At 30.8% G+C, this 13810-nt stretch overlaps 2 protein-coding genes across 5 annotated transcripts in view; one reads left to right on the forward strand and one right to left on the reverse strand.

Moving 5' to 3' along the window:
• Positions 1–4998: 4998 nt before the first annotated feature.
• LOC143228776 (uncharacterized) lies at positions 4999–6799 on the reverse strand. Its single transcript, XM_076460129.1, has one exon. The coding sequence runs from the start codon at positions 6523–6525 to the stop codon at positions 5341–5343; it is 1185 nt and encodes a 394-aa protein (XP_076316244.1). The 5' UTR covers positions 6526–6799; the 3' UTR covers positions 4999–5340.
• Positions 6800–9958: 3159 nt separating this feature from the next.
• The window catches only part of Pli (E3 ubiquitin-protein ligase pellino), a 43691-nt gene continuing 39839 nt past the window's right edge, over positions 9959–13810 (forward strand). Inside the window, exon 1 of one of the 4 annotated variants that reach the window (XM_076460163.1) lies at positions 9959–10081. Coding sequence is in view for 2 of the 4 variants with exons in the window: in XM_076460140.1 (XP_076316255.1) it covers positions 11166–11214 (49 nt within the window). In the remaining 2 variants the exon portion in view is untranslated. Of the gene's footprint in view, positions 10082–10794; positions 10936–11150; positions 11215–13810 lie in introns of those variants that run through there. The other 3 variants (XM_076460146.1, XM_076460154.1, XM_076460140.1) reach the window with 3 other exon arrangements.

The raw sequence follows: 13810 nt of genomic DNA on the forward strand, positions 1-13810 counted from the left end.
TGAATATCACAACAAATATAAATCTGGTACACCCAGTGTTTTATTTCATCGTGATGAAATATTTTCAATTATTCATTGAAGTAAACAATTTTCTAAACACTTTTATACATTGTTGCACTAAGTGCAGTATGTATAAGATCTATTTTTATAATCTCAATCCCATTTCTTTCTGACTGGACTCGGGAACTGTTTATGTAACAAAGAGATGGTAGTGGAAAGAATACATCTGGGTTGATGGGTAAGCATATTAGCCCCTGTTGTAGAAATAGCAACAGATGGTAGCAATGCTAATAAGGAATTGATCAGGTAGATACTCTATAAAGCCTGTTGAGACAGGCATAAAGGTTTTATGGGTGATTATAGCATGAGCAACTGTAAACCTCATAGAAATGCAAAGTGACTAATCTGCTATGACTTTTTGTTCAATCAACAAACCTTGTTTACCTTTCTTTCATATCAAGAAGATTCATCTGACTTTGCATCTTCAGTCCAAACTTTTGTTATTTACAACCAAATTACTGACCATTTTGGAAACCTTAACAATGTTTACCAGTGTGACAGAGCTTTGTTTTTCCATTTTCTGTCCTGTATCTTTGTTGGATAGTTTTGGACACTCTTCTATTTTAAAAGATATTTTTATCAAGTTAAAATTTTGATCATGTGTTACATGTCTTAATTTTAGGATTGTGGTGTCTTTGTGGCATATTTTCATGGATAATAGAAAGTTAGCATGCTTATTGAACAGAGCATAACTTTAATGTTTCAAATAAGCTTGAAGTAGGTAAGAGAATGGTGTGGTATATGAAAATACCACAAGTTTTTAATTTCTTATAATATTACTGTATTTATTCTATCTAAACAGAGGTTTCACATATGCACGGTTGAGAAAGTCATTAAGTTAATTTCATTCTAGTTGTTTTTGCTCCTGGATGGTATCACTATAATCCTTTATAATGTCCAAGCATTGCTCTCCAATGGTTAAGTTATGATATTTCAAGGCTATGATCTTTTTCTATACTTAAATCTGATTAAGCAATAATGACATACATGGCATATGCATTATAAGAATATAATGTTATAGATATCAGTATAAAAAAACTGTGGTTTCTCTGGTTTACTGCCAAAAACACCCAACTAAAACTTAATAAGTTTTGCATAAAAATAATTTACCTTTTGAATATCTACAGCCATGGTTAGTGCGTTTCACACCAGGTCAAACACCAATATATATACATATCCCTCCCCCTCATATGGACATAAGAGTGTCTTTCCCAAACTATTTTAAAATTTGTTGTAATGTGAAATATAAGTCCTTTCTTCATAAATAGTAAACTCTTCTGAAGACTAACCTGTAAGTGTTCAACTGATTATTGTTGAGCATCATTATAAGTTGTTTGAAGAGTACAGAAAGTTAACTATACAAAAAAAGACATTTAATTCACCCTGTGCACATTATTTTGATTGTGTTTTTGAGTAGAAATAAATATTGTTTTTACAATGTATCTTACACTGTATCCAGTCTCTGGATATATCACAGTATGGTAATAGAAACGTACATGGCATTGCATAAGAACAATGAGCCATGACTCCACATAAATATATATCAGTATTCCATATTGCAAGTTTCAATTTCAGGGTAATTACAAAAAATAAAGGAACCGTTTGATGTCTCCAGTTTCTGTCACCCATCAAATTCAAACATTAACATTGGAAATTAGAAACAGTAAAAGTACTGTGAGAGAACCTTTAGTATTTAATGAGAAAAATACTTAAACAATTTGAATTAAGTGAAAATGAAACATCCTGTATTGGTTTTGTTTTTAAGAAACACATTCAGAATTCAGAAAGATTTTTAATTAAACCTGTGGCAAAAGTTTAATAAGTATATTAAGTAGAGATGTTGATCATTTTATTGGACTTATAGTTTTTACTATTTCTTTAAAATACCGTAATATGTAAGAGATGCATTAACACTTTTATAATATTGTCAAAACAGATTTTTTCAACGTTTGTTAATTATCCAGGACCTTGCTGGTAATTTTAATAAACTTTTTGAACAGCTAAGTTGTATATAATAGTTTAATATATGTTTTTAGATAATACTGAATGTGAAATGGAAGTTAAAAGCAAAATAAATTCAAAGATTAGTAACAATGTGAAACTTTTATTAACAAAATGGATGGAAACACATCTTGTGTTATTTAGAAAAATTATAGGTTAATTATCATAATATGTATTGTGTAATAGACGGATATGTGTGCTTAAAAGGCATCAAAATAGAAAACTTTGATTTATGATGTTTGACACAGATGGATCTCAAAAATGTCAGACAACCATAAAAATAATCCAAACTTGTACAAGCATTTAATAAAACACAGTTTTCTCTGTCCAGAAACTATCCATTTTAGGTATAAATATTACTGAAGTTAAAGGCACATATTATCTTGTTTAAGAAATTAAAACATTCTGTACAGAAATAAATCTCAACCAAAGCATTTTACAGCTTCTAACAATAACTTTTACAATTCAAGTCAGTCTTTCTATCAAATTCTTCTATGACTTATTGAGGATTATTACACACTTTGAGCATTGATTGTTCCAAAAATATTAACACCTTGCCTAAGTTTTTGCTTATTCATTTTTTTTTTTTTTTTGCAAAATTTTAGATTCAATTATTTACAGTAACTTTTAGCCTTGAATACATTTATGTTCACTTCCTCCAAAAGCCAAAATTGCATTACCTGGAAATACTAGTAAAATTTATAGTTACCACTACAAATGTGTTTCCAAAAATGTTTTATGATTAGAGCTTTCAATTGTGTGAAAGATTTTCTTTCACTTTTGTAACTTTGACAAGTATACTGGCATCGCCATATCAGTAAAAACCTCATAAAAGCCACTTACACATGTGGTGATTCTTCATGAACAGATCCACTGTACAAGTCTAATTCCTTGAAGTGTTTCATATTCTGGCTGGGTGCATCATTTTTTTCCATAATGATTATCATCTATGTTTTCATATCTACTGCTGCAATTATCAATTCACATTCTTTAGTACTGTCACTTTTTCAGACACAGTTTCAATCTTAGTGTACTCATTTTACCCTTTGCTTCATTTTATCTGTAGGCCAAGAGAAATCTGCATTTTAATGGAATATAATCCAAACTGGAGATTTCTTACCTATGAAAATAAACTACAATTTATACTAGTGAAAACAGTGAAAGCTTGACTCTTTTAGCAATAACTATATTAAACTAAACAAAATCAAATTTCTAAAATTAAAATGTAATAAAACAACAGTTCATTTGCCCACAATAACACTTTTGTTTTTTTCTCTCATAAAAGAACCATACACATCATACTTTCAAGAAAACAGACTTCAAACTTAAGTTAAAAACAAAACATATCTTAAGGATTTCATATATACCTTCTATTAAAATTACATGACTAAATACTTAAGAAATTTGTATTAAATGATACTATAGAAGAATTTGGTAAACATATGAAAGAGTATTTACTAATCCTGTGTGCACATTCCACAAGCTTTTACAGAATGCCATTTAACATGTTATATATGTGATGTCAAAATTATCAAATATTCATATTACCCTATACTGCTGATTTAGAAACAATTCAAAGTTGAGTAAAGTAAATACCAGACACAGTATTCAGGTATACTGGAAAAACTGTAGACATGCATTTCAGAGGTTCTAGAGATTATATAAGTGTAACACATAAGCTAAACAATGAACAAAAGAATATTTATCCTTCACATTACTGTCACCTTGTACTCTGACTTGTCAGGTTGATACTACCAATTTATAAACATATCTGGTGTAGAACTATGTAAGACATCTGATTTTTTATGTACAATAGACTTGTACATTTGACTGAAAGCTATCAACATTTTGTGAAGACATACATAGTAAATTTAGAATTACAGTCAACATCCCTTCTCCAATACTCATTCTATCCAATAAACTGACCAAGTGCATATTTGGTTAAGGTAAAAGTATGCCATATAACCCATCAAAGCCAATCACCTATCTATCCATCAATATAACCAATTAAAATAACCAAACTAAATTAAATGACAAATGCATTTCTTCACACTCAAAATATATCCATTCAAAACCTTTTTTAATTTAAAAGAATCTAACCACATAAACCACTACCTGTCTTTATAATTTTTTTGAACTATCTAATGTTACTGTTACATAAAATATATGTCACGATCAATGCTTTAAAAATTCTCCATAAAGGTCAATCAGGTTTACAAGCACAACTTTATTTAGTCTGTTTGGAGTATGAAGAGGCATGCTTATATTTCGTCAGAAACTGGTGTAGGCTATATCAATTTTAATTTGAACTTCAAATCGCTATTAATAATCACATGTCAACTTCCTATTACTGTCATATCCTGTGACAATGGCATCCGCTTACGAGGCCTTTTGCACAAGGATTCTTTAAGCCGACTTGGATAAAACAGACATTAATAATGGTAGTGAAGCTATTTATATTAGGAAATTAAATAATAACAACACATAACAATTTAGTATTAGGAAATGTATCATTAGTTTTATCAGTTTTCACAAAGATCGAAAATAATGAGAATAAATGTACATAGCTAATGATGTAAAATTAAATAAGTCTCATAGATAACATAAGTCGTATTTAAAACTAATAAAAATGATATGCACAATTAATAAGCACCTGAAAAACGACAAACAAATAAATTGCTAAAATAGCAAACACATGTGTTTATAACACCGTAATAAGAATAACGGATGCATTTTTATATACATACACATATATAGCAAAAAATATTTTCTACCTAGACGTTTCAAATTGCTGCTTTTGAGTTTTATGAAGTTTGAAGGTGATGCTACTGTTAATGTTGTTGTTATAACAACATTAAAATATAACCCAAACGTGTTAACGCTATAAAATGTGATTTACAAATTTATATAACTATAGTAAAACACTGACGTCAATGGTTAAACAAAATTATTTTATTTTCCACGTCAACAACATGTAATATGAACATAAAAATTCTTGTGAAATTGACAGGTAAAAAATAAACTAACATATACCTTGTAAGAAATGTATCCAAAATGAGTAAAACTAAGTTGATTTTTTAACATATTTGAATAAAATTTTAATTTAATGTTTGACAGGTTCGCTTATTATTTGTAATAGTTTCAAAAAATATTTGGTGTTTTTATGTAGTCCATATCAGAAACATATTGTATATTTCTAAACGTATAATTTAGAGCAATTATATAATTACTGACTTAAATTTGTCATAATTTAATTAATGTAAGAGATTTAAACACAGTTCATTTTTCAGTCTTTGGATCGGGGGATGGAGTTCTTCCATTCTCCTTCATGAACCAATCAAGTAAATGACATTCCGATACAAGAAGTGATTTTGGACTCAATCTCTTAAGCATTGAATAGGATCGATTGTGTATTGCTTCCAAGGTAAGTTTTGGTACACGATTTGGAAATTGTGTGCTTATTATCAATTGTTTCAATTCTGATGAATAAATGTTACGTAGTTCTCCTGACATGCATCGTTGAAGAAATACATAACGAGTCTGAGGCAAGTCTAGCGGGTACAAGAATGCAGAATTTCCAAAGCTTGTAGTTGCCAATTTACAAAGAACTTGTCCAAAATACCAAATTGCTTTTGTTTCTAAACTTTCACGGTTTGAATGAGTCAGTGAATTTTTAAAGTTAGAGTTTTTCTTTTTGGTTCCTTTTGTGGTTATCTGTCGTGCACTGGTATTACCTTGTCGAAATATGGACCCTCGTCCTGACTCAATGCGAGATTTTCGGGTAAGTTCATTTTCCAAAACAACGATGTTTCCAACCATAAAGATGTTATCTAAACCAAATGGTCCATAGTGAAGTCCGCAAGATAATATGTGAAGCAGTATCGAACTTAGTTGATAAGATAACTCCCATAACTGACCTTCAGGGATAGTCAAGCCACAACTGAACATCAGGGCATGCACGTGCTCAAGGGTTGCTTGTGGGACGTCTAATAGAAAGAAATTATTACCTGTTGATTCATCAGTGATTTCAGCATAAACACACATAAGATGTTTGTGGAATATTTTAATCCAACGTTGTCTTTCCTCATCATAAGTTTCATTAAGTTGTTGAAAAGCAGTCCCGTAAGCAGCGAGATATTCTTGACCATCCAAGCGACATCTAACACGATACGTTAAGGCTCGATGGTAGAAGTTCAAGTTGAATAAATCAGTAAATGGAGCACATTCAATTTCTTCAAAATCATCGGTCGTAAAACTCGATAGATATTGCACTAGGAACGCCGGTAAATGTATTTGATCTTTATGGTACTTTAGTTTTCGTAACGAAGAAATTTTAACAATTGCCACTTTACATAGCTTCTGCAGATTTTGTGGTTTATACAAGTTTTCTGATTCTAAATATCTATGCTGAAATGGTCGGTAGCTGTGCACACCAGAACCTAAAGCTCGAACTAAATTATCCATTCTCGAATATTAGTCAATAAGATCTTGTCAAGACATTATATCTATTCACTTCAGTTTTGTTCACCTAAACTATTTCATTCACCCAATGTCTCGTTGCCAGAGTATGACCGAAAAGTAATACAAGAAAATCATGTTGTGTTCACAACAATTCACCACCAACATTTAAAATGTCGTTACAAAAATTTCGGAGATCATGAAACGTTGAGTCAGCGCTACTGATATACAAGCCAGCTATAAAGTGACTGACTGACGTAAAACTTCTTTTAGGAAAGTCAAAAATAACTTTTGCGTCGTTGGCAAAACTATCAGGGAAAAACAAATCTACGGAAGACTCGTGCTTTCTTTCTCAAGGATGCTACTTTAGGCCCTTTACCTTCATCAAGTTATTCGTAATCTAATAAAACAAAAATAAAATGGTAGCACATACACTTCTTTAGAAAAAAAGCATTTTTCAGAAATCCTTCAAAAATTATTAAATTTGAAAAATCGTTAATTAACAAGTACGGTTATATTAAGAACAAGTAAGATATTTAAACTTTCGATATTAAAAATATTCATTTATGTATTTTTAATTGGTGTTTTTATTAATCAAACCCATAAACAATTGAAAAAAAAAATCATAATGTTTGGTATCCAGAAAATTTTAAAGTGTGTTACATTCAACCCAATCTTTTTCTCGTACAGCCGCGATGAATGTTCGAAAACAAATAAAATAATAAAAACCAACAACACTATCAGCTGTTGGCAACGTGACAACTACGCATACGCTTGGAAATAGTACTGGTATCAACGTGTTTAGTGTCATTCCAACGTTTGTTTGAGTCTCAGTCTGTTCATTATGGCATACAGAGCGCGAAAGAAGTTTTAAAAAAAACCACACAACTTGGAAAGTGCCACATGTGAAATGTTGTTAGTTTAAACAGCTGTTCATGATTATGTAAACGGTTAAAATCAAAAAAGAGAAAGAGGGAGAGATTTCACCGTTCTGTCGAAATCATTTAAAGTGTTTCATCATCTTGTACTATTTAATTTTGGAAACAAGAACAAGCATTTTTAGACATAAATTATGTTCAAAATTATGCCCCATAAAAACATATGAAATATCATGCTTATAATAAGTTATCATTTATATTTTTGTATATAAATACATATTTACTGAATCTCTTCATAAATTTTAACAAACTCTAATTTTGCATGGTTTATCTCTTTGTTTTTGAATTTCACGCAAAGCTACACGAGGGCTATCTGCGCTAGCTGCCCCTAATTTAGTAGTGTTTGTTTGTTTTTGAATTTCACGCAAACCTACTCAAGGGCTATCTTTGATAGCTGTCCCTAATTTAGCGGTGTAAGACTAGAGGGAAGGCAGCTAGCCATCACCACCCACCGCCAACTCTTGGGCTATCTTTTACCAACAAACAGTGGGATTGACCATCACGGCTGAAGGGGCGAGCATGTTTGGTGCGACGGGGATTCGAACCCGCGATCGTCGGATTACGAGCCGAACGCCTTAACCCACCTGGTCATGTCGGGCCCTATGTATACATATATATATGTTAGTCAAACATGCAGAAAATTTGTAAGGGCTTATGAAATGATAAATTTGTTGGCTAATTACTATTTTAAAGATGCCGTAACATATAGGAACATGAGAATTGGGCTGAAGAAAAGTACCTATACATCCTCAAAGAAATGCACACAGTTTTATTTGGGACTAGAATCTATCAAAGTCATGAACAAATAGCTGAAAACGCAATCTCAAAGTTGCAGGATGTTCAGATCTAATAATATCGAAGCATTAACTCTTACTGATAATAGTTTAGAATAATGAAAATAATTGGTTCGACAACGGGTTGTATGGAATTATTGAAATAAGTAAGATAATACCTTGAAATAACATATAATCACAAATTTCAGACAAAATTTTGCACAAAATAAGAACTTCTTTTGAAAGTTGAAGAGCGAGTGAAGTAATGTGTCAAAGTTGGCCATTACAGCCAATATTGTAAGAAAACAACACCTGGTATGAAGTCAAGAAGATGATACTCTGAGGATATATGTTTGAACTCAACCAGATTAAAAGAGAACGACACAAAACTAATGAGAAACCAAAAAGACAAGAACTAATTCGTTTTATGAGATAAAACACAGTTGGGAATCTTCTGCCTACTACAACTGATAAAAGAATTATTACTTGAATAAAACCGTCCCCAAGTCCTTGGTTTTATTGATGGAAACCTTGCATTACGTTGGTCAGCACTAATTCCCTGGTACAGCATGGCCAGATGGTTAAGGCACTCGACTAGTAACCTGAGAGTCGTGGGTTCAAATCCCCGTCACACCAAACATGTTCGCCCTTTCAGCCATGGGGGCGTTATAATGTAACATTCAGTCCCACTATTTGTTGGTAAAAGAGTTGGCGGTTGGTGGTGATGACTAGCTGCCTTCCCTTTAGTCTTAGACTTGTAAATTATGAACGGCTAGTGTAGATAGCCCTCGGGTAGCTTTGCGCGAAATTCAAAACAAACCACTAGTTTTCTATCTACAAACATTTCACCCAGTTTGAGAGATTGGTTCCAGGGATTGAGAAAGAAGAAGTGACCCAGATAGTAAGTGGACATAAAGTTTTGGCAAGAGAAAAATTAGAAGTTACCTTTACTTTAAAATCTTCTCTATATCTCATGATGTGTGAGTAACTGGCGAAGAACACATATTGGAGTTGATTTTATGCTGACATAGATACAAAGCAAAGCTCACTTAAGATAACTTCACACTATGACAAGAAAATCCCTGTTTACTACATGCATTTACTGCACAAGATGTTGAAATTCAAGTGGAAACAGAGATAATGGTTATTGCACTACCATGAAGTAAAATATCAAAAATAGGAATTATTAACAATAATTGTACATATAGTATTTTCTGAGGAATGGGTGGTTTAAAAAAATCATGTTAGATGTAAAGAATAAAAATACCAGGCTTGTCTTTAACCAAGGACGACTTAAATCACCTTGTAATAAAATGAAAGGTCACTATGATGCTATTGCTAATAAAAATGGATTTTGTCAAGATGATACAGCATGGATCAACAGTTCTCGTCGCAAGAAAGGACAAACTTCAAGGTTAAGTAGTCGTTCAGGAGAGCCTTATATCGTACAGAAAAGAATCAAGAATGTTGATAACAGAATCTAGTAGTATAGGAAATTCAAGTTAAAGGTCGTCCACTCTGAACGTATCTGTATGTACATCTATGAAAAAATAGTCAAATGAGTAACTCCAAAAAATAACTTGTTAGTGGAATCTCAACCTGCAGAGAAGTCTGGAACTTCTGTCGAAACTATTTCAAGGTCACCAAGGATGAAGTTGTCAGTAAATTCACTCGACCACTTAGCAAGAATAAATTATTCTAGCTATGACAAGATGCCATACCATTCGTTTACCATGGGACTAGAAAGAGAAATACCCCAAAATGAGTTAGTGAACAGACAGTTCAGTGTAATGTTTTAGTTTTGTACTAGTATTGTTAAAAGACTTCCCAGTCCGGGAAGGGGACACTGCAGTAAGTTTTTTTTTCTTTTTAGTAATGTTGTAATTTATTTGTTAATCATAGGAGGAAGACGCGGGTTGCAATGATGAGGCGTTAACGTATAAAAGTTTTAATAATATAGGCGTAAATATTGTTCTAAGGATTTAAATCAAGTTTCAAATAAATTCGATAGTGGATTATAAATACGAAGTTCGAAAGAGATAGTTCAAAAGATAGAGTTATTTCTAGTGAGTAGAGTGAATTAGTCGGAAAGCGTTTTTGTTTTAAAAAAAAAAAATTCAGTTAGAAGTGAATCAGTAACTACGTTTTGTTTTCAGTTACCGGCCTTATCAGCCAATAAATTGTACAAGTAAGTTTTTTTTTACGTGAGTAGTGTACAGTGGTTAGAAAATAGCTACAGTGTTTACATTTGTAGAAAAGTTAAAGAAGGAAATAAATTAATTGGTTAATGTTAGATAAACCGAACATTGAATTCTTCCTCAAGGTATGTTAAAATAACCTGACAATGAAATAAAAAGTAACAACTACTTACACGATTCTTTGATGTTTTCGTTTGGAAAAGTCTCTTTAAGTATAATAATTTCTGAAAGTATTTGTCAAATTTAGAATTATAAAAAAATACAATATCCAAAGAACGTTTTAAAAAAGTTAATTAATACTTGCATAATATCATAAATATTCCAAGAAATATCACTTTGTGTCTAAATTCACCAGTTGAGAAAAGTCTATGATATTTTTATTAACAACTTAAATTCCGCTAGGGATAAATTAAACGATTCTATTTTGGTATTCTCGAGTTTCGAAACTTGTCGTTGAAGTTAAATTAACGAATTTTATGGTAAAAACATGCCAGATAATCAGAAAGAGTGAGTCTGTATTTTAGTAAAGATATTAAAGATGTATAGTATTATCTTTGTGATTTTGCAGTCTTATATATTTCTTTAGATTAGTCCTTATACAGTTAGTCTTCTTAGGCCTAAGGTAGACATCTGTCACTGATACTGACTGATACAGTGATGGTGATGTTTATCCTACTGTTTCCAGTGTTAGAATTCCTAATTTTTTTATTCGTTAAATTCATTAAAACGTAAAGCAAATGAGAAGGGAATACTGTAATCATTGTCATGAACAACCTAACATATTTGGTAGTGGACTTTTATTTCCGAACATTTGTTACTATATTTACAGATTTAGAACCTAATACTATTATTACTACTGCTAGGAATAGTAATTTAGCAGTTGCTATAATAATCATTAGATAAATTATATCACTATAGATATTTGCTTTACATTAATTACATGTAAATTATGGGTATCAAATCATTATATGCATAACAGCTTTTCATTGAAAGTTTTGAAAATTAAAGGAGTTTTCTCACTGCATGATTTGTAAGCACTTTGAGCTACACATATATAATTTGTTTAAAAAAATTTCTGACGTATTTTACTAAGGATTATAAAATGTGTTATTTGTATTATAATTGTTTTATGTTATATAGTTCATTGCACACATACACACATATGTATATCAGTGACTTGAATAGGTTTTTGAAAAATTATGTATTATACCTAAAGGGGTTTTGCATTCTTAAGTTATAAAGAACATGTGGCTGATGCCATTACTGTAAGTTGTGTTCTTGGAGTATGATAAAATTCTAACACCTGTGGCAGAGTAGATAGCTATTATAATAAAAGCCAGGTACAGATTTATATGGAAGCTAGCTTTTACAGTATACGAGTACTATTGTGACAAGTGTTTCATATTTATAGTCTTATGACTAATTCCAGTAATTAGGAAATGATAAAAACACTACTGGATTGTATTTGTATTGTTGTATATGACCCTGATTGAAATGCTGTATGCCAACATGAAGTTACTGTATTAACCACTCATATTGGGAGGGGGGTAAACATGCAAATAAAACAAAATATCTGAGCATACAAAATGTCAACATTCATTAACTAGTTGAAATATATATAAAAGTCAGTTGTCTTTTGTTAATGTTTCCTTCTTTGATGTTGCTAAACAACAAAATTGTAACTTAATATTGTTTTCTTAAAATCTAAATCATGAATTTTTATAAATAGTTAATTATTTGAAAGGGCTTGGGTTGTGAGTCTTTCTTTTGAATTTTATTAAGCATTCTCCAAACTCTTTAGTGTCTCAATGGGATGGTCTGTTTTGAGGGCAAACTTGTACCATTTAACCAAAAGAATATTATAGAAAATATATTACTAGTTGTTTTTCCACATATTGAAGAAATAAAATACTTAAAGTTGAAATTCAATCTTAAAGAGTTGTAATTATTTAATTTTATGCATACAAAAAATCACAAATTTTGATTTGAGTTGTTTTTAGCGAGTTCCCATTAAAATCATTAGTGTTTCTGAACCACATGAATTTTTATATGGTATTTGTAAATCATATTAGTTTTGAACAAAATAGTGCAAGTTTGTTTGTGCAACCTTAAAAAAAGATATGTAATTTTATTGATTTTTAGCCAGTCATTGTTTCTCAACATCAGTTGTCATGGTGGAGGTACTTGTATGTATCTCATTATTGAGAAGTCATAGCTTATCTTGACGGTATATTGCCAGAAGGAAAGTTTTTTTGTAAACAACTTCCACTACAGTTAGTCTCTTGATTTCAACATTTTGTAGTGCATTTTAATTATGATGTTGAAATACAATAAATACAATTGTTTTATGGAAGAAGTTGAGGTAGGCTTAGTTAAGTCATTTTACCATCAATCATATCTAGTTTCATTTTGCTGATAAGGCCCTTTGTTAGACCTGTTTGTATTAGACCATATTAGCCTTTGTAATTGTTTGAATGGGCAGAGAAACAAAATAAATAAGCAAGGGGTTTAAAATATATTTTGTGTATTAAACAAAATCTTCTAATTAAAAATAGAAGTTAATTTAATTTTAAAAAATTAAAATAATTAAAAATGCTGATTAGCTTTATAACTTTGTTGTGATAAAGTTATTAGAAACCAGTAATTATAAACATGTTGAAATTGCATGGCTTAATTTTCAAATCAAAACAGAGATAAAAAATTTATTTTAGGAAGTAAACTTTATTGGAAAGTTTTGAAACAATGTTTATTAAAAACATATCACTATGAAATCTTTTCAAATTGACAAATTTTATATATAAAAAATAAGATATTATTTGCAGAAGGTACATAATTTTCAGGAATTCTGAAGTGTTGAACTATTTCACTTAACAGGTGTTTTTTAGTAAAACAACTATATAACTAATGTATTAAAGCATCACATCTGGATCTTATAGAATTAAATTATTGTAGATTTAGTGCATCCACCATCTCTAAAGGTAACCCATTTCAAAGACCAACCACCATGGTAGAAAAGAAAAAACTATCTGAGCTTTTACTCTCCAGAAACTTATAATTGTGTCCCCATTTATCTCAATATTAAATGCAAAAATAGATTATGCATTGGTGTTTTCACTACCTTAATAATCTTAAACACCCCAGTTAGATCTCCTTTAACACTTCTTTTTTTCAAAGAATGTGTCGGAGATTCAATCCTTATTCATATGGCAACCCTTCTGTTGCAGGTATCCTTATAGTGATCCTTGTTTGAACCCTTTACAACAATTCAAGAAATCCAAGACTGAACATATTACTGCAAATGGGGTCCACACAGTAGAATAATAACCTGTATTGATTTATATTTAATATTTCTATAAATACAACCCCAAATACTATTTGTTAT

The sequence above is a fragment of the Tachypleus tridentatus genome, chromosome 1, assembly GCF_004210375.1.
Source record: "Tachypleus tridentatus isolate NWPU-2018 chromosome 1, ASM421037v1, whole genome shotgun sequence".
Lineage (NCBI taxonomy): Eukaryota > Metazoa > Arthropoda > Merostomata > Xiphosura > Limulidae > Tachypleus > Tachypleus tridentatus.